The following is a 27,482-nucleotide window of genomic DNA, read 5'->3' on the forward strand; positions in this document are numbered from 1 at the left end:
TCCTCATATATTTTTTTTTTCATTTTGTTATTCTCACCTGTCTGCTGACCTCCTCTGCCCAACAAATCCAATATCTCTCTTATTTCCGCATTCAATATTTCCAAATTCTTTATGCACTCATTGGACTCCAAATTGTGAAACTCTCTGCGCTTATTTAGATTCTGAGTATCGCCGCTGGCCAAATCGGTACTACTAAAACCGGAGCTAGACTGAGACGACAAATCACTCAAAGTTGCATCTTCTTTTGGCTCCACACTCAATAGGTCGAGCGATGCCTTGTTGCCAGCTTTGTCACATATGCGCATGACACTCTGCTCCAAATGGCGCAGCCGTATGACCTTCTCGCCCAACAAGGCACGTGTCCGATGCAGTGTCACCTCCATTTCGGTGAGATCTTTCTCTTCCTGTATCAGCTGTTCGAGACTGTGACGTGTGGCCATGTTATTGTGCCTTTGCTTGATTTCTCGCTGTCTAGCTCTAAAGGTAGTTCTTTGCGAACGCAATGACTCCTTAGCTCGGCGTACCGAATCCCTCTCCAGGTGTATGCGATGTTTGAAGAACTCCAATTCGGAACTGGAGCCTGCGGCATAGTCCGCATTCGATATGTCCGAGAAGGGATAGCGCAAATGATAGGTGGCCTCCAAGGCATTGTCGGGTAATTGATCTTCTAGGTCTTCTAGCTTTTGCAGTTGATGGCGCAGATTCTCCACTGGGGTACAGGGACGTTCATTTTTAATGTTGTCCGTATTGAGGCGAGATGTTGAGGCCGATTTGAGTCTTGTGAATTGCTTTTTGCGCTGTTGAGGCTGTTGCGGTCCTGCACCACTGCCGCGACGAGAGTTGTTATTGTTCTCCACATTGCTGGCAAAGGCCTCCGAATCAGAATTGCCATTATCGCTGAGAGCTGTACTAGGCGTCAGCAGATATCTGCCTTTGGGATAATTATTGGATATAGTGGTATCGGATTGGCTGACCGAGGTGGTGTCATCTTGCACCCTTAGATGGCGGGCATACTTGGGCGAGGCCCCGGGTCTCCGCGAACTTGAGGACACCACTCTTTCGGAGCTGCGCTCTGTAGATGGTGTGGTGTCCTTGCTGGCATTCACCAGATGAGTCTTATTGGGCACTGGAGGCTTGGAGCTTTGTCCACTCCCCGGTGTAGTGCTAGCCGAACGATTTTCACTACTCACCGTTGTAATTGGAGGCCTATGTGAAGTCGAACGTTCTGTCTCTGAGCCTGTGGTGGTAGTATGCAAATTCTTTTGCTGCAAGGCCTGGGCTTCTCTGCGGCGATTGCGCCTCTCCACCGAAAGTTTGACCTCCGTCTTTAGACGGGCATACTTCTCTTTTAGACAGCGATATTTATCCTCCAGCAGGCGTTTCTCACAACGCACCTTCTCATAGAGCCTCTCCTCACCGGACTCCTTCATGCGTTGGCGTTCGGCTTCCAGCTCATCATTGAGTTTATCCTTCATCTGCTGCAGTTTTGTGGCATGCTCCTTCTTAATCATTTCCTCCTCGCTCTTCAGATCGCGTTCCAGCTCCTCCAATATCTCCGCGTGATTCTTTTGCACCGTGGCCATTTGGGTTTTGTGCTCATCGACCACAGTGTTGCGCTTCCCCTCGTATTCCTCCTCTATTTGTCTGCGGTATTCTGCCATTTCCAATTCCAGGGCTTCCTCAGTTTGGTGGCGAAATGAAGTCAAGCGTAGATCATATTCATGGCGTATGTTGCGCAGTTTCTGTTCATGGTCCTTTTTAATTTGGCTGATTTCTTGTTGCAGCTGCTCCTCCATCTTCTCGCGTTCCTCTTTGATCCAAGTCTGCCTTTGTTTCTCCAAGGATTCCCTTAACTCCTCCATGGATTTTTCTTGTGATTCTGCGGATTTGCTGGAATCCGAGGAGGAGGAAGCTTTTTCATTGTCCTTCTTCAACAAGTTGACCAGCTTGGAGGCCACCCTAAAGGAACGTGTTGTGGGTCTTTCATTTTTGGACATGCGCAATTTCTTTTCCAGCAGCTCTACATCACGGCTATGACGGCGACCCAGTTCATCCAAATCGAAAGGATTGTTGCCAGGACATTCGGACTCATAGCCATCCTCGCTTATCCACATAGGCCTGTCTTTGTCCATTTCAAAGGAATTGTCATCTGAGTCCTTGTCTTTGCTGGCTTCATTCTTTTCCGGGTCTTTCCTCAGAAAGCCCACCAGTTTGGAGGCCACCTTAAAGGATCTTACCGTTGAGGGTTTCTCACTAGCCTGCACCACCACCTGTGCAGGTTTTGCAGGCTCAACCTCAACCGCCAGGTCGTCCATCTCAAAGGGATTGTTGGAGGGACTGTGGGCCATGGCGGCAGGTTCTTGCTTGTTCACAACAATGCTATGCCCAGAACTGCCTTTGGAGTCAGAATCGGTGTCCTCATACATGGGTTTCACCGCTCCTATTTCCTTGAACTTGGCCAGATACTGAACAGCTATGGGATTATCCAATTCCTTGGATTCACTGGCCACATTGGCTTCGGCTTCTTTGGCCTTCATGTGTATGGAAAAACTTTGCGCCTTAAGCATTTGTATGGTTTGACTTTTGCTCACCGGGGTGACTTTTATCTCCTTCAAATGTCTCTCATCATTGATCAGGAAGGGATTGAGACTGCGTTGATAGCTCAAACCGGCCTCCATGGGCAAAGTGCCTATGCCCACGCAGGCATTAACCTCCTCCACATCATCATCATGCTCTAGATCTTCGAATTCATCCAATTCCTCATCACCCCAGGGATCATCCACATCATTGACATCTTCAGACTCGGAAGACATTTCTGCATTCAATTCCTCTTCGCTGGAACTGGGAATTCTGGCTTCATCCAGATTGAAGCGCACATTCTTTCTATCATCAGCATCTGTGTCGGATATGGCGCGTTGATCGCTCTTGGCAAACTCCCTTTGCCAACGACGCTTGACCTCTTCCAGGCCAGTCTCACGCAAAATACTCTTGTAGCCGGGAGGAGTGCCCACCTCTCCCTCCACCACCACTTTATAATTGACCGGAGGTTCAGAGGAGGATATGCCAAAATGGCGGCGAGACTTTAGAAACATGGCCCCTGTACCGGAGAGGGTGAAACCTTTCTTATCATTAACCTCCTCCTGCTGATGCAGAATATCCGTTTCCTTGTCACCTTTATCTTGAAAGGGATATTTTTCATTGCCTGCTTTGACATTAAAGCCTGTGGGTATTTTACCCAAAGTTTTGGGAAAATTTTTAGATCTAGTCTCCAGAAAACGATTCACATTGCCACTGAAACCACTGGCTGTGGTAGAGCTGGGACCTGAGCTGCCATATAGTTTAGGTATGGCTCCTGTTGTTGCGGCATGAACCGACTGACCCGAAGATGACGAAGAGGTTTCCGAGCTATTTTGGACCTTCTCATTGCCCTCGCCCGAGGGAGGACTTTGTATATCGAAATCTTTTTCAGAGGTCTTGGCCGCAGCTTTCTTTGCAGGCGATGCCATTGTAGTCTCCATGGCCTCCACAGCCTCTTCAGCATTAAGGGCTGTTGCTGCTGCGGATTTCTTCACTGGCTCCTGCTTGGGTTTCTCTTGTTGTATTACCTTGTTGTAGACCTCATCGAATGCCTGATCCCATAGTGATGCCTTGGCCTTAACACTATTTCGTGACTGTGCATTTCTACCAAATATGTCCGCCCTGCTGGGAGGTGTGGAGCCTGGTGTAGGTTTATCTTCCATTTTTGTTGTATTATTCATGCCAATTTTCAGGGGAAACTCATTGTGTCTTTGCCTCTCCTGCCTCACCAATTGACGATAGTACTCATTTAAAGGATGTTCACGTTGCGTGTTATTCGCTTTAATGTTATAGTAATAAGGATCTCCTATTTCATCCGCTGAACTGTAAATACCAACAAAAAAACAAAACACACACACACACACACTCATGAGTTAATTACATATATTTTTCATAAGGACCCATTTTATATGAGCTTACCATAACTGCCAGTTAGCAGGCAATGGGCGCATTAGACCCTCCTTGGCCAAGTGCAATAAGTGAGGCTCCTTGACCGGATCAATGCCAATAGTTTTGGCATATTCTTGAATATCTGTGGAAATGAGAGGGGAACAAAATACTAATTAAAATGTTAAACACGTGTGCCCAAAAGTCGGGTGAATATTTTATGCCAGAGAAGTGGTAAAAGGTCCTGCAAAGGCTATTTATCATAGAGCAATCGAATGAATTGGGGATGGAGATATTATATGCACATAGAAATCAAAGGACCCTGGCATGGCAATTCACAGGAAGTAATAGCTATTAAGCAGACTCTATAATTACCTGGGGGCCTAAGAGAGCTGCTATTACTGTTAATGAAATGCTAGGCAAGGTTAGTGTCTAAACTCAAACCCTAACAGGTAAGCAATGCGACGCCAATGGCCCATATGTTTTTAAGCCTAACAGAAGTTTAGGTTATAGTGACAGTTATTCACTTGGACATATTAGTCCATTGTGACGGGCGTACCACAGTTATTGGGGGTGGAGGTAGCTCCTACAGTTGAAACAACCAGAAGCAGTCATTGCAGACTTCCTATAGTTTTAATTTTCTCAACGTCTCCGGATCTTTTGAAGAAATCGTGACTTCCAACCAACAACATTTCAAATTAGACAGTGACTCATCATGACGGACAGTTCTAGCCAACGACAGCATAGCGGTAGATTGGGCTACATAATCGTGGAGCGTTAACAGACCACGATTTCGATATCCGACAAGGTCAAAGAACTGATTTTAGATAGGAAATTGAACTGGAAGTGGCACATCCAGCAGCATACTGTGAAGGCTCATAGACTGGGCACGATTGGACCAATTCCAACTTAGACCTCAGTAGTTTGGTGGACGGCGGTGGAGACAAAATGCAACATATGGACATTACTAAAGTACAGAGAACATGTCTTGGCAGAGGTGGGGCGATGAGGAGCGCATTTTCTAGAGCACTGAGACTGTCGATACCCGGCCCATAGACACACAGACTATGTATGGTTGCAATGTCATCCATGTCACTGCACTCTATGACAACGTACTGTTTATGGGTTTTAATTTCGACGAAATTGAACTGAAAGTGTCACATCCGAAGCGTGATTGGACCATTACCAACATAGTCTTCAGTAGTTTGGTGGACGATTATGGTGACAAAGTGTAGCATAAGGGCATTACTACAGGTACAGAGAACATGTCTTGGCATAGGAGGGACAATGAGGACCGCTCCTACAAGAGCACTGGAGACTGTCGATACCCGGCCCATAGACACACAGACTATGTATGAAGTATAGGTAGTGCAGTCCTTTTTGGTTGTAATGTCATCCATGTCCCTGCACTCTATGGCAACCTACTGATTATGGGTTTTAATTTCGACGAAATTGAACTGAAAGTGTCACATCCAGCAGCGTACTGACAAGGCTCACAGACTATATCTACCGAAGCGTGATTGGACCAATACCAACATAGTCTTCAGTAGTTTGGTGGACGATTATGGTGACAAAGTGTAGCAAAAAGGCATTACTACAGCAAAAGGGTACAGAGAACATGTCTTGGCATAGGAGGGACAATGAGGACCGCTCCTACAAGAGCACTGGAGACTGTAGATACCCGGCTCATAGACACAGAGACTAAGTATGAGGTATGGGTAGTGCATATCTCCTTTTCAGTTGTAATATCACCCATGTCTCTGCGTTCTATGACAACATCCTGACTGTGGGTCTTAATTTCGACTTGACCGAACAGGTTGCACTTCTCGGTTGCGAATTGGGTTTATTAGCTGCAAAAGAAGAACAATCTTTTGGGTCCTCCTTACTTTGTGACCTCGTTACCGAGTCCCTGCAGGGCTGCGTCAAACCTGATTTTCTTGAAGATGTCGGCATTTGAAGTTCCCTCCTTGCTGGATATAACCATTGTGTGCGGTTTAATTTTTCGGGGTTTTTATGGAAGCTATATGAAGTTATGGATCGATTCAGGCCATACTTGGACAGAATTTTCGTGCGAAATTTCACCCAAACCAACTGGGTAAGAATTGCGTCTTCTAGGGGCTCAAGAACTATAATCGGGAGATCAGTTTATAAGGTGGATATATCGGGTTCCGTATCGATTTGAACCATATTTGACGTGGATACATATGGGTCATAGTCCAGTATGCAAAATTTTAGCCAAATCAACTTGGGAGAGGTCAATTCAACGCCCACCGTTGAAAGTAGGCGTGGCACAGATCAAATAGACTCCGACAGCGTCATTTTGTTGCCCTGACAGTCGCTGGTTCAAAATTGTGGAGTCCCAGCTGCTTCCTGGGATTTGTTGCCTCCAAAACCCTTCATTGGGACCATAGTGCGCCATCAGGAGAATAACTACTCTGAAATTGTTTTTCTGATGTTCTTGCGAGGATTCGAACTAGGGCGTTCAGCGTCTTACGCGGACATGCTAACTTCTGCGCTACGGTGGAATCCACTGCCATTAGTAAACTTGTTGAATGTGAAACCATTCGGGGGTGACACAGTCCGTGTTCATGGCAGAGGCAAGGAACGCCCACTTAGCACTGTGCGGCGGCGAAACTCTCAATAGGACGACGAATACCCAATGGGGGGTTCCGAAACTTGAGAAGATGAGGTTATTGCTGAGAGGAAGTTAGAAAGAGATCAGTGTAGCTTTCGGTATCACTACCGGTGAAATAGGCCTATAGGAGCAGATAGTGTAGGGCATGTGGGGAAGATGATGAGACATTGGAACATTTCCTATGCCAACAATCGGCTTTCGCAGCTAGTAGGCTGCATGTGAAAGTGACGATCCTCGACAAGCTCCTTTGAAAGGACCGATCGCCGAGGGAATTTGGTGGCCATTGGTAATTTAAAGTTATTTAAAATCCCAACCATTCCAGGACCTACTGTGTACATGGATGGGTCTAAATTGAATGGGCGCACCTGGGCAGTAGTCTTCATTAAATTCTTTGAAATCAGGGAATCATATAAACTTTTGGACGGCTGCAGTATCTTTCATGGGAAGTTCCTCGCAGTCCTGAAGCCGCTAGAGACTATGTCAATGCGATAGCGGCAGCCCGACCAGACTGTCACGATATCTGGGGACAGTCGGGGGCGCTAAAGATTCTGAAGACCCTTTAAAAGATGCAAAGTGCTTCTTCGAACCATAGGAGGAGGTGACAGGTCCTGCTGTAGCCCAGGCCGTCAAGAGGTGGCGGTAATGGTGGTAGTAATGCCGCGCTAATCAGCACAGATAGTACCAGAGAACAAGTGAATCCTTCCCTATGCGAGCTTGTTGGTAGGGAGGTCGTTTTCTATGACCGCGTGAATGAAGCGTGGGGTGGTGCTCTGGGTGCTTTGCCACCCTGCAGGCAAAGACCCTCTCTTCTCTTGGTTGGGTTTAATTAGACAGGGACAGTATTCAGTAAATTCCTTGGAACCAGAAAATAAAAGGTCTTCGGGGACCTGGGTGTGATAACGTTGGATGTGCGGCGATTCGATCAGACGCCGAAGGCTCTGGCAACGAGCCATGTGATTTCGAGACTGGTTAGTAGATGCAAAAATCTCTGAGCTCTAATGAGGCCGGGGCCATCAACTAGCCAAGACTGGATCGCTGATGAGCGATGCCACGGTGAGCCTTCCCATGTGCTAGATTCTTGGCGGGTGCACGCCTTAAAACGATGACCGCGCGAATGAAGCGTAGTCTGTTACTGTACGTATTTGTGCACAGGGTGATCCCTGTGATCGAGTATTCCGCGGAACAGAATGTTGCTTATTTTAAGCCGATGATGGATGAGACTTATGATAGGAGTTGGGATACTTAAGGATAGGAGTCCTGACTAGTTACTGTAACTTCAGGTTGTGGAAAATGCTCTGGGAGAGGCGGACTCCCCCCAATTGCAAGGAGAAGAGACTTAATAAGTGATGAACATTTATTTTCTGTGCCAGGACAAATCTTTCCGAGGCCGAGTACTTCGCGGAACAGGACCTAGCTTATGCTGAAACTGAGGAAGCATGTCTTCGGACCGCTGATAAGAGTCTTTGAGGTCGCTCTGGGCTCAGGGAGAAGAAGACTTTTGCAGAGTGCGCGAGGACAGGGAGGAGTTGGAAACGGTTTAAAGCACTTTTGTATCAGTTGCAGTTATTGTTGTAGCCACATTCTCATGTGGAGGTGGCGATCTTCGTCAAGCTAGGTGAGCAAGCTCGCTCCGCTCCAAAGGACCGATCGCCGCAAGAACTGGGTGGCCATTGGTTATTTAAAGGCGCCTATAACTCGCCTTGTCATATCGAGCATCATAGGCACTCAGTATTTGTACAAGAGCCGGTGCCGCCCTACCTCTCAATGAGAATCTCTGCTGGATACCTCTGATTGTCCGCGACTGCTGTTTTAGCTACTACGTATCGCGTACCCTCCTGCCTTACCTAACCTAAGGTAGCAACTTGCCGCATAGTTGAGTGAGTTGAGAGCTCACTCATCCTCAGAAATTAGAACACTTGCGGTATGGACGATCTTCTTAAATGTTATGGTCAGGCTTCACATTTTTTCACCTGGCACTACCCACATAGTCTTTGTCCGTCATGAGTTCATATTCATAAGATCCATTTAATCATGAAAAGTTTCCTTACATATTCAGGAGCATATGAGAGTGCAGTTGCACCACACATCCTTATTTCTCAATAAACGATTCCCCAGTTGTTGCTGCCGAAATACGTTCTGACTTTCCTACTTTTTCATTAACTTAAATCCTAATCCAAACGAATGACCCACTCACACAGGGCTTGTTGAATTCTTAACAGAATCTTCCATTCCTCCTTTGATCGCTTAAGGGGTTTCTGGTTCCGGTGTAGATAAAAGTTCCTCCGACTGCTACGAATACCTCAACAAGGAACAAGGAATGCTACCTAAGGAATTTTACAAGAAACTGAAAGTGTATAGGAGCAGCAGGTGGGGGACTCTAGGGAGATTTGGCCTGGAGCAGCACTGGATATGAGAGAAGTATTCCCGCTGGAGGCCATCGTAGCGCAGAGGTTAGCAAGTCAGCCTATGACCCTGAACGCCTGGGTTCGAATCCTGGCAAGACCATCAGAAAAATTTGTCAGCGGTGATTTTCCCCTCCTAATTGTGGCAACATTTGTGAGGTACTATGCCATGTAAAACTTCTCTCCAAAGAGGTGTCGCACTGCACTGCGGCACGCCGTTCGGACTCGGCTTTAAAAAGGAGGCCACTTATCATTGAGTTTCAAATTGAATCGGACTGCACTCATTGATATGTGATAAGTGTGCCCCTGTTCCTTAATGGAATGTTCATGGGCAAAATTTGCAGTTTTCCAACCCCACTGTTCCCACTTGGAATGTTTATGAGCAAATTTGCAGGTCTGGATTTGGTCAAGGCGGAAAATATCCATCTCGAATGTATACCGAGAAATATCTCAGATCACAAATCCATTCTTGAAACTGCGATTCCAAAGAATAAAAAAGCCAAAAAAAGTTGCAAAAATTTAAATCCACAGCAACAATGATTTCAAATAATCCTTCAAAATCCTTTTAAGAAAGCCTCTCTTTCTGAGTTTGGACTTTAGTATAGAAAACTGGAAAGGAAATACGACGGGTAAAATCCTGAATTTTACCCGGAGTAAATTAAATGCGGCATCTTGTGATCCAATAAGAACCCCCTTGCAAGGCAGGACATACATATATATAACTGCCCTAACACAGTGCCCCATTACCCCTCTCAATTATTGACTCCTACTTTTCCAAACATATTATCTAGCAGTCCTAGTTAATCTTCCACTACTTCTATGTGGTTGAAACTTTCCAACCACAACTACGATGGAATACTAGACCCTGACCAAAATTTTCTCTTTTTTTTGGCCAATAGCCCAACTGCTTATTAATGTCACCTACCATGAGACATGAACTATTTTCATACATCCTGTTGCTGTGATGGTGCTTAGTGGAATATATTCCTTCAAAATTAGAAGAAGAAACAAAGAAAAATTGCTCACAGATAGGACAAAGGCTATTACTCAGGCACTTTCCATACTCCATGAATGATGGCTGTTTCATTTCGAGCATTTTCAGCTTAGTCATTTAAATCACTCCCTTATGTTTGACTCATGTTTTGACTTGTGTTTTCCTAATGATTCTGAAAAACGAACACTCACCTTCCTCCGTTGGCTGCAAGGAAGAATCACTGTAGAATCCCTGGCACACAATCGAATCGGAATGTGAGGCAGCGTCATCCAAACGGCACGAAGACGATGTAGTGGAAGATATTGACTCAGCCATTGTGTTGTTGGTTGTTACACGCAAAAGATATGTAAAACAAAATGAAAAACACCAAAACAGCAAATTTTCGCTACCAAATCATTCTATTTTTTGTTTTGCGGGTTTTCGCTCGAGACGCAAATGACAAAATAAATTTAAATCGAATCTATGTTTGGAAAAATGCACGCACACGACGCTTGTTGATGTTGGTGTTGTTGTGGTTGTTGAATTTAATGATGGTTCATTGACAACTAAATTAATTTCTTTCTTCTCATTCTTCGTGCGAGTGATGATTGACTCTTCTAAACGATTCTACTACTCATCTTGAAATGAATTTTTACTCTGTTTTGTTCTTGTTTTTTGTACTTGCTATGATGACTATTGGTGCAAATTGTGACCTAAAAAATAAAAAAAAAAATTCATAAAGAGGAAAAATAATATGAGCAGGAAACCAGAACAACAAGCAGAAAAATATTGCAAAAACAAAAAAAAAACAGTACATCTTCTAGCAACTACTACACTGTTGGCCGCATTGCTTGTTCTTAGAGGATGTTCAAGCACCAAAGCATAATGAAGAAAATCTAACGGTATTTTTTAAGCACAGACACTCACTTCTTCAACTCTCCCCTATTGTTCACAATTCATCTACTACTACTCATGGCATAGTTGTTGCTTTTGTTGTAGTTCTACACTTTAGTATTATTAGTATTGGTTCAGGCATGATATATATCTAGGCAACAACTACAGCAAAGAAAATATTAAGAACAACACAAATCAACAAGATGTGCAGCAATAACAACAACAAGAACCTTAGTTACGGTACATAAGCTGACATTATTCCCAATATGCTGTGCAATGTGGTGGATGCATTGAACTGATACTAACAAAAGAAAACGCCATGTAACGGTGTCCCGACAATGTTGCCAGACATGTGTTTAAAAAGAGAGATTTTTTCATTGAAGCAATTGACGTTTAATTCGCTGCGCGAGAACGTCACACGTAATAGGAAGCATATCCGCCTACCTTCCTTAAGCCTAGTACTGACTTCTACAATACCTTTGGGCTGGTGACGAAGAAAATGCGAACACATTCTGTAGAAGTGGTACTGAGTTCTATGAGCAAAATAGTAGCGACATGTCGCTGCGCCAATACAATTTTCGCTTCAATTAACTACCAATGTAATCAAATGCTCACCACTCACCTTTGCTTCAATGATGTTCTCTTTGTTGTGCTGACGAAATATGTGAATTACTGTGCCATGCATAGAATTCACGTAAAAACTTCTCCCCAAAGAGGTGTCGCCCTACGGCACGCCGTTCGGACTCGGCTATAAAAGGAATGTTCCTTATCATTGAGCTTAAAACTTGATTCTGACATATGTGGGAAGTGATCCTCTGTTCCTTAATGAAATGTTCATAGAAGAAATTACATACCATAGGTTGAAGGGTATATGTGCCAACAATCACACTCCAGTGTTGAATGCGGTGCCGTTTTTAACACTTCGAAATATTGGTGTGAGGTCCTATAATATATATATATATATATATATATATATATATATATATATATATATATATATATATATATATATATATATATATATATATATATATATATATATATATATATATATATATATATATATATATATATATATATATATATATATATATATATATATATATATATATATATATATATACGAAAAGGCATCACTAAGCAGTGCCACTCAGATTCGGCTTTAAAAACGAGATAAAATTTAATCATCTTCGCCCTAACAGGCAAAAAACTTGAAAATGAGAAATTCGGCATAGGGTTTATCCAGTCTATAAGAATCCGGTCCACCCGGAACTGATCTAAGGATTGGATCACTGTGTCGGTCGCTCACATTGATATAAACCCCTTCGATGTCAATGCATAGCGCATAGAAAGATTTATTTCTACCACCTCAACTTGACATATGCTTGCTGCTTGAGTCTGAGCAATACGCTGGATGTTCTACTCATTATCATGATACCCACTTTACGCTCGATAGCTTAAAGTTGAAAGGAAGTAAGGCTTATAGGTCTTTGATGCCGCATAACTTGCCTTGCTGGTATAAATATAACCCTTGCCTCCTGCCAGACCTTCGGAGCACATATAAGTTCTGGGAACGCAGTGATAAAAGCGGCCAAATGGGGCGCCAGGTACTTCGCTTCCTTCTTTAATAACGAGGAAAATATTCAATCAGGTCCAGGTGACGTTGGTTTTCAACCTATTTCGGAAGCATATCCTATCCCGTTAAACATTAAACCGATGGCTTTGGTGCAGGCACATCCTCCTGCAGAGACAAAGAATGAAATCTAGTAACTGATACAGATGGCATGCTGAGGATATGGAAAGAACATTTTACTCAACTCCTAGTGTCCGAAGTTGGCGGCGAAGAGGATACCGCCGAACCAATCAATAATGATGGTATAGAATGTTTACCTCATAGTCAGAATGTGGTCCAAGTAGCAGTGACCCAAGGCAGCAGGTGCCGACGGGTTACCCGCTCAACCGGAGGCGACACGCTGATAAGGCATATGCATCAGCTTATCTGCGCAATCTGGCAAGAAGAACGCATACCCGATGATTGGATCCTCAGCATACTATGTCACATACACAAGAAAGGAGACAAGACGGAATGTGCCAACTACAGAGGAATAAGTATCCTCCCCACCGCATACAAGATACTCTCGAGCGTACTGTGTGAAAGATTAAAACCCTGGATCAGATATTCACACTACACCAAATCCTGGAAAAGACATGAGAGAGACAAATCAACAACTACCATTTCTTTGTTGACTACAAAGCCGCTTTCCATACCCCTATATGGTCAAAGTTATTTTAAGCAATGTCTGAGTTTTGTATCCCTACAAAATTAAAAAGAATCTGCAGGATGACACTTGCTGATATGCGTTCCTCAGTATCAATCTCTCCGAAAGAAAACTCCGAACCAGATAAAGAATATGTGAACCACAACTTTAAGATAGTCAGTAACCTTATCTACCTCGGCACCGCCGTAATCAGATATTTTAGAATGAGCGCAGAAGATCGAGGTGCTTGGAACGCTATTATACGTTCGGCTAGTGGAACAAATGTTATGTCATAGCCAATTAAATTAAGTAGTAAGTATTTTATTCCATTCGTATTCCAAGGACAGCTGATCACACATTTTTAGACAGCTGATCACATATTTGTGGATGGCTGATCTCAAATATCTCAACGGAATAGTTGAATAAATCAAAATTCACTTAATCTGGATGCTAGACCGCTGAGATACGAGTATCCCAGCGGTTTGTTAAACAGACAAGTTGGAAAGACCTTGCACAATCCACGGAAACTAAAACCGTTCGAGATAAGACAAGAATGACAACGGTACGGTTAACAGATGGTCATATATTAAGGGGATCGTGTGGCCTAATCTAAACCTGGAGAGGTATATCATCTCACTTATCGTGCCCATTAGACAGGTCACCATTGACTAATTGGAAAACATGATGATAGTCTAAAAGTTGTAAGTAACAATTTTTTCAGTAACTGTGAGGATGTCGAGAAGGAGGAAACTAGTACTAATCTAAACTTTAGGATACGAACATGCACAAACTAAAATGCTTTCCAAAGCGACCTGATTGTTTCAACGATACGAACTAAACGACATCTGTTGTTCCTAGTTTCTGAATTAAATTAACAGACTAGGATTGCAGATGCCACAAAAATTCTTTACAAGCAATAACTTCACCTTTCAAACGACCGACCTTTTTATGAAATAGGATTTGTTTTTGTAGCAATTGCCTTGGTCATTTATTTCTACTCTATTTTTTCTATGTTTAAAACTCATTCCACTCTCTAATCTACTCTTTACAGCGAAAGCTTAAAATGCAATATGGCAACAATGTTTTTGGTTTTTTGACAACAAAAAGTTTGACTGCAACTGCAGGGAAATGAGAATATGGTTTTTTTATGGGTGTGTATGTGTATGTAGTCTGTGCACTTGGGCTGGGAGACATACCCACGCACACACAGCGCTTTGACACAAAAAAACGAACGACGAACAAGAGGATTTAAAGGGAATTATAGCATACCAAAAATTTAAGGATGTTCAAAGAAAATTTTACATAAAACCATGTCAATACAGTTTGCACCAAAATTATAACAAAATCAATCATAGTCCATAGTCATGACAGAAACTTTTAATAGATTACACTTAGACTTTTTTCAATTCCTTAATGAATAATTATTGATTTTTCTCGGTGATGGCTGGCTAAGTGATTCACAGATTTTTATCATGATTCAATTTTGGAAATTAGGAAAAATTATCTATACAAAAATCACTTTGAACTTAATTTTTAGAGGTATGGCAACTTGAAGTTGGAAATTGTTTTCTTTTATTCACTTATTAATACACATTTTTTGGGAAAATTCCTCTTTTTTTATTACTTTGCTCGCTAGGTTTTCAATTTTTTTTTTCACTTTTTTGTCAATGATAATTTTATTTTTGTATGGACAAATACAACCAGCTGCTGCCCTTTTCAACCACGTACTGATTTCTTACTGCGTATCCAAGGTCCGTTTTGTCATGCAGGACATTTTATTCTAGTTTCCTCTTTAAACATGAATACACACAATATACATTGAAACACACATGCACACACACTCGTAGAAAAAAGCCATGACTTGTTCGTAACGGAAGTGTGTGTGAACTGCCTAACGAAGGGAAAGCTCTAATGCTGCCATCGTTCATGTGACCAGCTGTTTTTTGTTTACATCTATTCCGCATGCATATTACGTCATTTTAATTCATTTGTTTTGATTGGTTCATTCGCAAATGTTTGATATGAAGCATTGTTGGCTTGGTTACTTGACAAATGTCAAATCGCAAAAAAAGGTGGGTAGGAAATTCAACGAGAACTAATCAGTAGATGAGAAATTTGCTCATTTGATCATTAAATCGGGCAAACAAATTAAATAAGCAATTAGTAACTATGGAATTGTTAATTATAAAGAATAAAAAAAAACAAGTAAAAGCGGACGGGCCGAATCTTGGGAACCCACAGCCATGGATTCAGCAAAAATTGTATACAAATTAAAATTAGTTGAAAGGCATAATTTTATTCTACATGCCAAACTTCTGTCAAACAAGCAAAAATTAAAGCTCTTGGAATTGAGAAACGATGATCGAGAGACCGGTTTACATGGGAGCTATATCAGGTTCTTGGTCGTAACAGCCAAATCGGACAAAAATTGCGGCTTCCAGGGGCTCAAGAAGTCAAATCAGGAGATCGGTTTACATGGAAGCTATATCAGGTTATAAACTGATTTGAACCGTACTTTGCAGTTAAGTTCATGTGTCATAACTTTTGCACGGTTTGTCTTTATAGGCAGAAGCAAAATAAAGATAAATGGAGGTCACAACAAGCAAGAACTTAAATTGCAAATTTCGTTTATCAGCCGTTTTGGACCATACTTAGTATGGATGTTGCAAGATATAACAAAGCTTAAGAAATTTGAGCTGGGTCGTGTAAAAGGAACACTCCTTCAGTAGCATGTTCGGTAGGGTGTTGGAAACCCAAGTATGAGCTACTCGCTGAATATGGTAATTTTAAAACGATCCAAGGGCATTGGAACCTAATGTATCTTATTGAGGGTAGTTTTTGGAACTCTGCTGCCAAGGTTCCTCATAGGCTCAAAAAAACTCGGTAGGTTTGAAGGAATGTAGGTATACCCATCGATCAATTTTGCAGGTATACCCTGCTACAAAGGCTAGAGATTGTCAGGGTCATTCAGGTCCCTTGTCACTAGCCAAGGTCATTCTTACTCAACCCTCCGTTAAGTAATGTGGTACTCCTTCGTAAAAAACTTGTCTACCGGACTTCAGACACCTAGAACCTAAAGCTTTAGCCCACGCTTTATTTCCGAAGTCATTCTACTATTCTACCAAAGAACTTGCTCAGTTGTATGACCAACACTCATGAGCAAACCTGTGTACTAGCTCCTTAGATACCTCATTCACAGCAATTATTGATGAGTGTGGGCCAAGCAAAGCTTGATATCTTGCGTGGCGAACAATTAAAGGTGGTCTCATTTGTACAACAACCACAAAACATAAGGTGCAATACGTCATTTTGCCATCAAGCTGATCGACATTTTGCCAACACACATAAAGAAATTTGTGTGCGTGTGTGTATAGGTGTGCGTACATGAGCAGAGAATATGCGAGAAAGAAAATAACAAAAGAGAGAATGCAAACAAAAATCTGTCATCTTTATAAAGCTGACCGGCTGCTAACAGCCGTTCGCGTGAGACCACCTTTTTAAATCCGCCTTGGTTATCTTGTTATATTGATTTCAGTCAGGCATATTGTCTGTTCTCAATTGTAAATGCTTCAAGTGACCTACCGTACTGTTGACACTGATTATATGTGATGTGGTTCTATGTATATGAAAGCTGCTTGCTGTGGTGCTAAATGAAGTCATTTTATAGTGAATGATGTTTAGGGTGAACAAACACACACACATATTTATTTTTACAGCTGTTTTACAATATTCAGCGCCAAAAGTAAAATTCTACTGCGGTTTTGTAAACAAATAAATATATACAATGAATACTCAAAGCTATTTTCCCAATTACTATGCGGTGGATGATTTACTTGTCACACAGGAAAAGGTGGAATGTAAAGTAAACACAAAACTTTTAAAGATGGGTAAGGGAAAGAGATAAGCATTGACACAAGCTTCTGTAACTATCATTAATATTTCTCCCAAAAAGGTTTCCTTGATGCTGGAGCAGACTCCGAAGACTTAAATCCTGGACGCTCTGTTAACCTTCCCCTCTGGTATATTAAGGAACTCAAAGTGAATAATCCCTATTTCAGCGTCTGTGTTCCTGATATTTACAAAAATGTACACAAGGCAGTGTGTGAGGCTGAAACGACACACATAGAATTGGGAAAACTTCATCCATACTTCTATGAATATGGGCGCTACTTAACGCCATACGATCGCAATCATGTGGTGGGAAAAATTGTCTTTGAAACCATGCGTCAGCGAGTACGGCATTTATTGGATATCTCCAAGAATACGGGTGAAGCTGGCAGACCAGAACATCGTTTGGATAATATTGAAAATAAATTGTATGAAGCTGGAGTGAAAACTGTAACATTGGTAAGCCATGACTTGGATTTAATAAATCTTTTTGAGATGAAGAAGTAAACGTGGAGGCCACCGTAGCGCAGAGGTGAAAATATCAACCTGTGACGCTGAGAGCCTGGTTCAAATCGGAGAACATCAGGAAAAATTATCTGCGGTGGTTTTCCCCTCCTATTGCTGGTGACATCTGTGGGATATTGTACCATTTGGTATGACAGCCATGTAAAAAATTGTCCCCAAAGAGGTGTTGCACTGCGGCACACTGTTCGGATTCGGCTATAAAAACGTCTCTTATCATTGAGCTGTTACTTGAATCGGACAGCACTTATTGATATATGAGAAGTTTGTGCTACTTCCTTACACGCCAGACTGTTATTGATGGTATCTATGTTTAATTTAATATGCTTTGAAATATTCCCTTCCTTCTTTTAGTACAACAATTGGCTGCGAATGAAATTCAACAACATTGCCGCCTCCGAAATGGTGCAGGAACATACCAAAAAACGAAAACGTGAACGTGTGAGTGATGCTAACTCAGATTCCCCCGAACAGGATCAAAAGCGGCAAACATTGTAGTCGTGATTTACGCTGGTAACAATAAAACTTTTATTTTCTTTCGTTAAACACAATATAAGGTAAACAATAATGACTTTTTAATTCTTTATACAAATCTACTTGCAATGGCCAAAACCTTTGTATAATCCGCTCCCTTAGCTTGGGTTCGCTCCTTGAGAATTGTGCGCAATATAGTGGGCACAGGCACATGAATACGCGTACCCAATGGTGTTCCATTGTCATCGATCAACACCAGGTTGTTGCTGTCAAATTTGGGAATTTTCGGTCTTTGCTTTTGTTTCAGACCCACCAAGATGCCTTTTTTCATTTGGCCCTTAATGGCTACCAGCACTTTGTCGCCCACCAAACCAATGCCACGTTTATTGTAGACATGAATGCAACGTGGTGGTCTACCCTCTGCCATAGCCCTTTTGCCAATATCACTGTTGTCCACCACTCGCAAACGAGCCAATTTACGTATCTCGCAGCACACCGGTGTGGTATGTAACAACTTGGCCTGTGTTTGTGTTTGACAAACTGTATTCACAGCATTCGTTAGAGTTGGAGTTTTAAGGGTTTTCCATAGAAATGACATTTTGATAATATTTTCGTAAGATTTAATGCAGTTTTGTGTTAAAAAAAATAATTTCTCGATTTCTTTGCTGACTCCCAATTCAATTAAATAACAAGAACCAACCCAACAGGGTTGCCAAAAATCAAAAAAAAAATCCTACAGAGGTTAGTAGAAATTTCCACTTATACTGTAGAAAAGCATCTGAAACCAAAAAACGCCAAACTAAGCGTGAGATCACTTGCATGTTTTAAAAAATAAGTGTGTAACAAAATTGGGAAAATTCCATTACCTGCTTTATCAAATTCCAAAAACTGAAAGATACTTTTATTTTTTTCAAGTGAACGAATTTTTTGATATCTTGCCGGATGTAAATTTTTATTCGGCAACCCTGCCTATTCATATGTCAAAAATACAGGGATGTTATACTAAATAATATTTCCTTCCGAAGGAATGTTTAGCTTATGCGATTTGTAAGATTTACTTTTAGCTGATTAAAAGTCGGCTGTGAAAGCCACTCCGCAAGGTTAAGACGTGGTTTAAAATGTAAAACCACGTTTTTGCAATAGCAAACAACCAAACTAACCTTAACATTTGTTGGCAACATTTGTGTGTGTATATGGGGATCCTCATCAATCTCCATAGGTGAGCAAGCTCGTTTCGGTCCATAGGACCGATCGCCACAAGAACCTTATGATCATTGCTTATTTAAAGGCGTCAATAATTCGCTTTTATACATCGAGTATCATTGGGAATCAGTATTTAAACAAAAGCCGTTGCCGCCCGGCCTCTCACTGAGACTCTCCACTCGATACTACTGATTGCCCGCCACTTCAATTGCAGCTACTCCATATACAAAGCGTTCCACGATACCCAACCTGTGGATGCACGCCCCCGTTAGCTCCCAGCTGAATTTTCAGTCCCGTGCTTGTTGTTGTAACAGTGTATTGCATTTCCATCTATAATTTAGCGTTTCTGATAAATATTCCCATCTTGTAACTCTGCGACTTCACTTAGGTGGGTCCAAAGTGTGGTCTCTGAGGGTATACCCACATCTAAAGTGTTGGCAGCAATTCAAGACCAATAAGAATTGAGGCCGCTGCATGTTAGAAGGTTGTTGAACCAAAGCAGTATGGTTTATCGTGGAATGTTGATTTCTTTAAATGCCATTGGTTGCAGATACTCTACAAGAACAAAATGCATTCTGTAATTTGAATAATCATTACTTAAAAAAAAAATCATAAAATTATAATGCAATTTTCAGATTTTTGTATTTTTTCAAAAAAGTAACCGTGAATTACATATGTTTTCACCTCTAAAAAACGAATATAGTACCAGCCTTTACTTATGAAAACAAATTCATTAAGGTTTATGTTATCATTGAGATTTTCATAGTGTTATAAAAAAGTAACCGTGAAAAATATGTGTTTTCAGCTCTGAAAAACGAATATAGTACCAGCCTTTACTTATGAAAATATGTTCATGAAAGTATATGTTATCATTGAGATTTTTGTAGTGTTTCAATAATGTAACCGTGAATCTTTTAAGTGATTCTTGCGGGTTGTTAGGGTCAATATGTTTCAAAATGCAAATAAAACAAGTTTATTTCATCCTTTCCTCGACGTTTCGTCGGTTTTTTTCCGACTTTTTTAAGAGTGAAATCTATTAACAAGAAACGCATTTAAAATATTTTGTTCTGTTTTGTTACGTTTATAGCTTTTACTGAACACTGACAACCGAATACCTCATTCCAACTTGCACAACTACTTTACTATACGTTTACCCCGAAATAATCAACTTTTAGAAGCCTAACAATGCTATCAATCCAACACGAATTACCATTCTTTGTTAAGAAGAAGCAATTTTTACAAGCCTCTGTAAACAAAATCAATACAAATGTTTTAATAAATTTTGCAAAAAAAAATATATATATATATATAAAAAAACATAATTTGTGTTAACAATGGAAATATCGGAGGTTTTTAATAAACATACCATTTGCCGAATTTGTTTACAAAAAGAGACTGATTTATATCCCATATTTGACAAAGTAAAGCCTGAAACGGGGGGCAAAAAAAATACTGTAGCTGAAATTCTTACCGAATGCACTAAATATCCGGTGGATCGGGATGATAAGCTGCCCACTAATATCTGTACGGCATGTTTAGAATTGGCCCGTAGTGCTTATAGTTTCAAGCGACAGACAGAGGAGGCATATTGCCGTCTTAAGGTTTTGTATGATATAACCTGGAAGGACCAGAAAAAGGATGGGGACAAGGGAACGCCCACCTCTAACAACCGCCGTGTGGCAGATAGGTATACACAAACGGAGAAAACTTCGGTATTCCAGTGTGAGTCTTGCCCTAAAAAATTTTTCGTTGTTGGTGAACTACGCCAACATCGAGTCACCGCCCATAACTATGAGGGCAAGAAGTGTAGAGTGTGCGGTGAGAAATTCAATTATCTTGGTCAACTGAAGGTTCATTTGTCCACCGAACATCCCAGCGAAGGTATACGATGCGATTACAGATGCCATGTCTGTATGAGAGAATTTGCCCGTAAGGATCATCTAAAGCGGCATTTGACAAAAGTTCATAAAATTAAAGAGAGTTCATTGAAAATGTAAGTACTACAAAGGAATATACAAAAGAATTCAATATATATTGTTTTAAGGGGAAAATAAGGCCCCTTCTTTTATATTTACCACCTGAGCTGTTTTAAAATGTCAATAAAATTCAGTCGCTTTATTGGTACTTCTTTTAAATTGATAAATGTCGTTGAAACCTCCTTTGGCCAGTTAACATTTTACTTGTTTTTTTTTTACATTTTACATTCATCTTCTATAACTTGGGCAGGAAGCATCCAAAGTGATCTGATAGTAAATCGAGTAGGATTGCCTGAACAGACGAAAAGGTTACGTGTCCGAGTGGTCCCAGCTAAGGACCCATCGCCGTAGGAACATAATGGGTATTGATTATTTAAAGACACTGGCACTCATTATTTAAGCAAGAACCGGTGCCGCCCGGCCTCTCACTGAGACTCTCCACCCGATACTGCTGATTGTCCGCGACCTATTAAGTGTCTTAGTTCAGAGACAGGTTAAGGACCTTTGTCACGTACCCGACTCACTTTACATCATTCTTCAGAATCAGTGTAGCCTATCGGGGCCAGCTCCTTGAACGACTTAGGGCTGTGGATGAACATGGGAAATTGTGACAGTTCATAACCTGCTCGGAAACAGACTAGGCTAAGATTAGGTCTCTCTTTAGCTTTATCACTCTAGGATCGCTCAACAAATTCATGGTTGAACAACATGGTGCAAACTGCTGCAATTTCATACTATTCTGATAGGATGAAATTCTCATTCACCGTGCAGAAGTTGAGATATCGAAAGTTGTGTCCTCTGTTGTTGTAGCCACATGTCTATATGTGGAAGTGGCGATCCTCGTCTAGCCCCTGTAGGTGAGGAAGCTCGTTCCGGCCCAACGGACCATTCGCTGCAGAACATGGTGGCCATTGATTATTTAAATGTGCCAATAACTCGCCTTGTCACATGGAGCATCATAGGTAGTATTTGTGCAAGATCGAACAGAACCAGACTACAAGGCTTTTCAATCCCGGCACAGACGGGGTAGTGTGCGGAGAAGGCACTCTGGGATTTGCCTCTTTTGTTGTTGCCACTTATTTTATGTGGAGGTTGCGATCCTCGTCAAGTTCCATAGGCGTTCCAAGCTTGTTTTGGTCCATAGGACCGATCGCCTTGTCCTATTGTGTATCACAGACATGCAGCATTTTAGCAACAGCTAGTGCAGTAACATATAAGCTTAGTCTTCAGGATCAGATCCGAAGGGCAACGAATGATAGATGGTCACAAAGAGGGGCTGTGAGCATTCCAAAACCATGTGAACTAAGCTAGACTTGAAGAGGTCTACCGATTTGCTGTCACCGGCTAGAACAGACGTCTCAGTCATTGTGTCCGTCATGACATGTCACTGTCTGATCGGAAAACATGCTGACAGACTGGAGTTTGCCAGTAACGACTTTTGCCGAAGCTTTAAGGACGTCGAGGAAGAAGAGACTATAGAATATCTGCTGTGTGTGTGTCCCGCAGTCAGAAGGAGTTCCACTTTATATTCTCAATTCGTTGATAACATGTCTGATTTAGCGGATGTGAACATTCGCAAGTTTGGGCTTTTAAAAGTGACCAGGATTCAACGGTAGGAATTAGAAGGTCTTACCTTTTCCTGTTTCTGTGGTATCACAATGGGCGAAAACGTGAGTCTGATGGCAGACTGCCACTTAAACCTAACCTATTCCAAAATTATGTGGCCTAATATAGACTTGAAGAGGTCTACCGCTTTGCTGTCACCGGCAAGAACAGACGTCTTAGTCATTGTGTCTGTCATGACAGGTCCCGGTCTGATCGGAAAATAGGCTGACATACTGGAGGTTGCCAGTAACGACTTTTGCCGAAGCTGCGAGGACGTCGAGGAAGAAGAGACTATAGAACATCTGCTGTGTGTGTGTCCCGCATTGGCAGTCAGAGGAGTTCCACTTTATGTTCTCATTTCTTTGAGAACTTTTTTGATTTAGCGAATGTGAACATTCGCAAGTTGTTGGACTTTTTAAAGCGATCTGGACGGTTCAACGGTAGGAACTAGAAGGTATCTTCCTTCTCCTGTTCCTGTAATATCACAATGGACGAAGCCATCTAAGTGAGTCTGATGGCAGACTGCCAATTTAACCTAACCTAGATGCCGACCGGTCTCTCTCTGAGACTCTCCAAACGATATCGCTGCAGTGCAGTGGCGGCTACTCCGTATAAGGAGCATTCCACTATCCGCAACCTATGATAGCTCTCAGCTAAGCTTCTCGTGATGACACCACACAAAAAGGCGCTGAGAGTTCCAACGCGTGTGCTGCTTACAGTCATTTCATGGCCTATTCCTATCTACCATCCACTCTACCATCACTTTCAATCTTACAGTCGCAGTGGCTGCAAATGCAAATTTTGCCCATAAACATTCCACTAAGGAACAGGGGCAAACTTTTCACCTATCAATGAGTGCAGTCCGATTCAAGTTTTAAGCTCAATGATAAGGGGCCTCCTTTTTATAGCCGAGTCCGAACGGCATGCCGCAGTTTGACACCTCTTTGGAGAGAAGTTTAACATGGCATATTACCTCACAAATGTTGCCATCATTAGGAGGGGAAAACCACCGCTAAAAATTTTTTTTGATGGTCTCGCCAGGATTCGAACCCTGGCGTTCAGCATCATAGGCGGACATGCCAACCTCTGCGCCCTGTTGGCCTCCGCAGGCCGCAGTGGCTGCCTCATACTTAATCTGTATGTCTATGGGTTGGACATCTAAAAGAGTCCCTAGTGCCTGATTAGCGTGGTTCTTATCGCCCCACCTATGCCAAGACAAAACGTTCTCCGAACCTGTTAGATTGTCCTTATGTTGCAATTTTTCTCCATCACAGTCTACCAAACTATTGAGGCTCCTGAATTGGCTGCTGAATATTCCTCGGATTCAGACCCCATTTCGAGCCTACGACCCATCGACATAGTGCCCAAAATCTGAGAGCCCAAGTAGGCATGATCTCTTCCCCCAGCCTATGCCAAGACAACATGATCTTTGAACCTATTGTGTTGTCCTTATATTGCAAATAATTTTCCATCACTGTCTTCCAAACTACTGAAGCTCCTGTGCAACCTGTGGAATATTCTCGGATTCAGACCCCATTTCCAGCCTACGACCCGACATCTGAAAGCTTTCTCAGTAGGTTCCACACTCCTTGACCTTGTCGGATATCAAAATCGTTATGGTGAGGAAAGGTGGTGCGTTAAATTGGCTCACATTCGTCTACAGGTGATCAGGCAGATATCAGCCTTCATGAGCAGCATTTTATGATATATGAGAAGTCCATCTCATGTTACTTTATAATTGTCTGTGGAAAACTTTCTTTTAGAGTTCTCTTCCCCAAAAACCGTTTTGGCGACCATTATTTTAAATTTTCATTAATGTTTGATGTTCTCCTTGCATAATTGATCCCGCTAACGAATGGTCTTTTCACCCACACAGTTCCAAGGTATCACTTGATGAACCCGAAATACAAATCGAGAATCGTACCAGCCACTCATCATCAACTGCTCTCAACAATTACAGCAGTCATTGGCCGGACTATGAAGATGACGATGATGAGCCGGATAATGCTGACACAACTACACAAAGTGAAAAAGCCGCTGTTGTAACAAACCCAATCTCCAGTGACGAAGAGGTTGCCGCAAAACATGATGATGATAAGGATATGGAAGATGAAGAAGATGTTAAACATTTTGTTGACAATTTGTCGCCGTCTGATGTGTCCATAAAAGGCAAGTACTCAACCGATTATCAATATAGACCAACCAATATCAAAGTGTTCCAATATCACTAACCAAGCTATAAGGGTGGGAGAAACCAATTAGAAAATTTATGGCGCGTTAAACGTTTTAACTTGTTAATAATATAAAAGCGTGAAAATTAAAAAAAAAGAAAAGGAACAAATGAAACCAAAAAGAACAAAAAGCAAAAAAGAAGAGACATTTTTTCCAAAAACAAAAATTAAATACATATAAGGGTTCGTATTAATAAATTTGAATAAATCTCTATTAAAGTGCAAATATTTTGAAAATATTTTTTCATTACAGTTGAGAAACCGGACTATATTGACCTCAGTCTATTCGATAAGAATACCAAGCCACAAGAAGGTGTTGCATTGGATGAATGCAAACCCATAATAGATATTCTAAAGCCGGAAAAGCCAGAAATTTTTGTACAAAAACTAGAACCAATTGTAGATACAGACACAGACGACGATGATAATTTGCATGATGTATTGGCTAATGCATATAACAGTGAAGAACAGACCAGTGATGACGATGAGGATTATAGCGATAAAGATGACGATGAGGATGATGATGAAGGGGAGCGGGACGAAGCAGAAGATAAAGAGGTTAATGAAAATGAGGAAGATGACGATGACGATAAGCCACTTAAAATGAGAAAGCAACGCAAAACCCAAAAAGACAAACCCACATGTTCCTCAACTGGTGAAAAGCAACGAAAACCTCGGCGTCGCTATGGTGCCTCCAAGCAAGAAGAAAATCGTTGCCAACAATGTGATCGAACATTTTCGCGCTATAATCATTTGCTGCGTCACATGTTGACTCACAGTGATGAGAAGCCTCATACCTGCAAATTCTGCAGCAAAGGTTTTTCACGTTCCGATCATCTGCAGAAACACATACAAAGCATACATGCGGAAAAGAACTTTAAGTGTGACCAGTGTGATTCAGCCTATGGACGAAAAGACCATCTGCTGCGGCATATAGAAACGCGCCATAATAAAAATCCTGCAGCTCCAAAACCTCAATTCGCCTGCGACATGTGCGAAAAGAAATTCACCACCAAAACCTATTTGGTAAGGCACAAATTGTTGCATACCGATCGCTTATATGCCTGCAAGCATTGTCCAGCCACCTTTCCCGAAAAGGAGCAAATGAAAGAGCATTCAAAGAAGGAGCATTCGCAGCCTCGAAACTTTCTATGTAGCATATGCGGGGATTCTTTTCAGCGCAATGAATACCTTAAAATACATATGCGTAGGCACACAGGCGAAAAGCCTTACAAATGTCGTTTCTGCGAGAAAGGTTTTCCACGCAGCACTGATTTGAAAATGCATGAAAGGTAGGCAATAGAGTACACTGATTATTTTTATTAAAATTAAAATTCATTTAACTCTAGATACCACATTGGTCTCAAGCCCAATCTTTGTAACCTATGCGGCAAAGGTTTTCATCGTCCCTACAATCTTACCATACACATGCGCACCCACACTGGTGAGAAGCCCTACAAATGCCCACAATGTCCTCAAGCATTTGCCCAGAGCAATGATTTGAAGGCACATATTAGACGTCACACCGGCGAACGTTTTCGTTGTGATCAATGCAGTGCTGCTTTCTTGCAGCGTTATGGTCTCAACGCTCATTTGAGATCTGTACATGGTGTGGTGGTTACCTCATTTACAGGGCGTTTACGCAAAGCGGATCAACCCGGCGGCGTTGGTGATGGCAATGAAGAGATGCCCCCAACTTCCGAGGAACTTATGGGTGAGGAGGCACCTGCCGAAGCATCGCAGTCATTAACATCCATGCAACATAATACTGAAAATTCAACCACACCTCCCTTGTATTTGGGTCAACATTTATTGAATCCCATGGCCGTGGTGTCTACGGTACAAACCCCCTCCATAGATCCAGCTCTATTGCCACCGCCACATCCAACGCCCACACATTTGTAATATAGATAGATATGCAAGTATTTAATGTTTATGTTTTGTTTGATACTTAGGCTTAGTTGTATTTTTTCTAATTTATGCAAACATAAATTTTAATCAATAAAATGTAAATTACAAAATTTTACATACCCCCAAAAAGCATTGGAGTTTGAGCACAGGAAACAAAAGGTAATATATACATTCGAGAAACAACACAAGTGTCTTCGACGGACTATGTGACCCTTTCGTCATCTATGTACAGCCCCAAAGGTTGTAACGTGGTTTTGTCGAAAGCTGAGGTAAGTTCAGTCGTCTCCGGGATCAATATAAGGATCCACCAACCTGAAGTGATAACACAAGTAAATTAGAATTAGAGGGTTAACAATAAGGTGACTTTATTTAATTTCAATTTTATATTATAATCTAATTGTGTTAGGCTGTCGTCTTCGGCTCTTCTTTATGAGTGCTCGGTTGGTGTAATCTCGGCGTTGAGGCCTTCGCAAGTTCAAGGCCCCCTTGTTGGTGCTTTAGGACGGTGCAGTTGTCGACTGCATGCGATTTATTGTTGATCGGGAAC

At 41.7% G+C, this 27,482-nt stretch overlaps 4 protein-coding genes across 9 annotated transcripts in view; 2 read left to right on the forward strand and 2 right to left on the reverse strand.

Annotated features, from left to right (window-relative positions):
• The window catches only part of LOC106090623 (uncharacterized), a 29,756-nt gene extending 2,513 nt beyond the window's left edge, over positions 1–27,243 (reverse strand). The window contains exons 1-4 of one of the 6 annotated variants that reach the window (XM_013256889.2): positions 27,056–27,243; positions 10,186–10,686; positions 3,997–4,108; positions 38–3,900 (exon numbers count right to left, since the gene is read on the reverse strand). In XM_013256889.2, the coding sequence (XP_013112343.2) occupies positions 38–3,900; positions 3,997–4,108; positions 10,186–10,309 (4,099 nt within the window). In that variant the 5' untranslated portion in view covers positions 10,310–10,686; positions 27,056–27,243. The other 5 variants (XM_013256892.2, XM_013256888.2, XM_013256891.2 and 2 more) reach the window with 5 other exon arrangements.
• LOC106090630 (DNA replication complex GINS protein PSF3) lies at positions 16,853–18,119 on the forward strand. Its single transcript, XM_013256899.2, has 3 exons — positions 16,853–17,012; positions 17,078–17,472; positions 17,890–18,119. Exons 1-3 carry the CDS (start codon positions 16,910–16,912, stop codon positions 18,031–18,033), a joined length of 642 nt encoding a protein of 213 aa, XP_013112353.1. The 5' UTR covers positions 16,853–16,909; the 3' UTR covers positions 18,034–18,119.
• On the reverse strand, positions 18,040–18,724 carry LOC106090631 (large ribosomal subunit protein uL14m). Its single transcript, XM_013256900.2, has one exon. It carries the CDS (start codon positions 18,605–18,607, stop codon positions 18,119–18,121), a length of 489 nt encoding a protein of 162 aa, XP_013112354.2. The 5' UTR covers positions 18,608–18,724; the 3' UTR covers positions 18,040–18,118.
• On the forward strand, positions 20,456–27,072 carry LOC106090625 (zinc finger protein 652). Its single transcript, XM_013256894.2, has 4 exons — positions 20,456–21,205; positions 24,670–24,962; positions 25,278–26,316; positions 26,374–27,072. Exons 1-4 carry the CDS (start codon positions 20,547–20,549, stop codon positions 26,927–26,929), a joined length of 2,547 nt encoding a protein of 848 aa, XP_013112348.2. The 5' UTR covers positions 20,456–20,546; the 3' UTR covers positions 26,930–27,072.
• Positions 27,244–27,482: the final 239 nt, after the last annotated feature.

The sequence above is a fragment of the Stomoxys calcitrans genome, chromosome 4 (genome assembly GCF_963082655.1).
Source record: "Stomoxys calcitrans chromosome 4, idStoCalc2.1, whole genome shotgun sequence".
In the NCBI taxonomy this organism is placed as follows: Eukaryota; Metazoa; Arthropoda; class Insecta; order Diptera; family Muscidae; genus Stomoxys; species Stomoxys calcitrans.

What these genes read in the sequence shown, in the direction of transcription:
- LOC106090630 (XM_013256899.2), top strand. Translation starts at nt 16,910, where the DNA reads ATGAATACTCAAAGCTATTTTCCCAATTACTATGCGGTGGATGATTTA. An exon ending in CACAAAACTTTTAAAGATGG is followed by an intron (nt 17,013 to 17,077) that starts GTAAGGGAAAGA and finishes TCTCCCAAAAAG; the next exon opens with GTTTCCTTGATGCTGGAGCA. An exon ending in GAGTGAAAACTGTAACATTG is followed by an intron (nt 17,473 to 17,889) that starts GTAAGCCATGAC and finishes TCCTTCTTTTAG; the next exon opens with TACAACAATTGGCTGCGAAT.
- LOC106090631 (XM_013256900.2), bottom strand. Translation starts at nt 18,607, where the DNA reads ATGTCATTTCTATGGAAAACCCTTAAAACTCCAACTCTAACGAATGCT.
- LOC106090625 (XM_013256894.2), top strand. Translation starts at nt 20,547, where the DNA reads ATGGAAATATCGGAGGTTTTTAATAAACATACCATTTGCCGAATTTGT. An exon ending in AAAGAGAGTTCATTGAAAAT is followed by an intron (nt 21,206 to 24,669) that starts GTAAGTACTACA and finishes TCACCCACACAG; the next exon opens with TTCCAAGGTATCACTTGATG. An exon ending in GTCTGATGTGTCCATAAAAG is followed by an intron (nt 24,963 to 25,277) that starts GCAAGTACTCAA and finishes TTTTCATTACAG; the next exon opens with TTGAGAAACCGGACTATATT.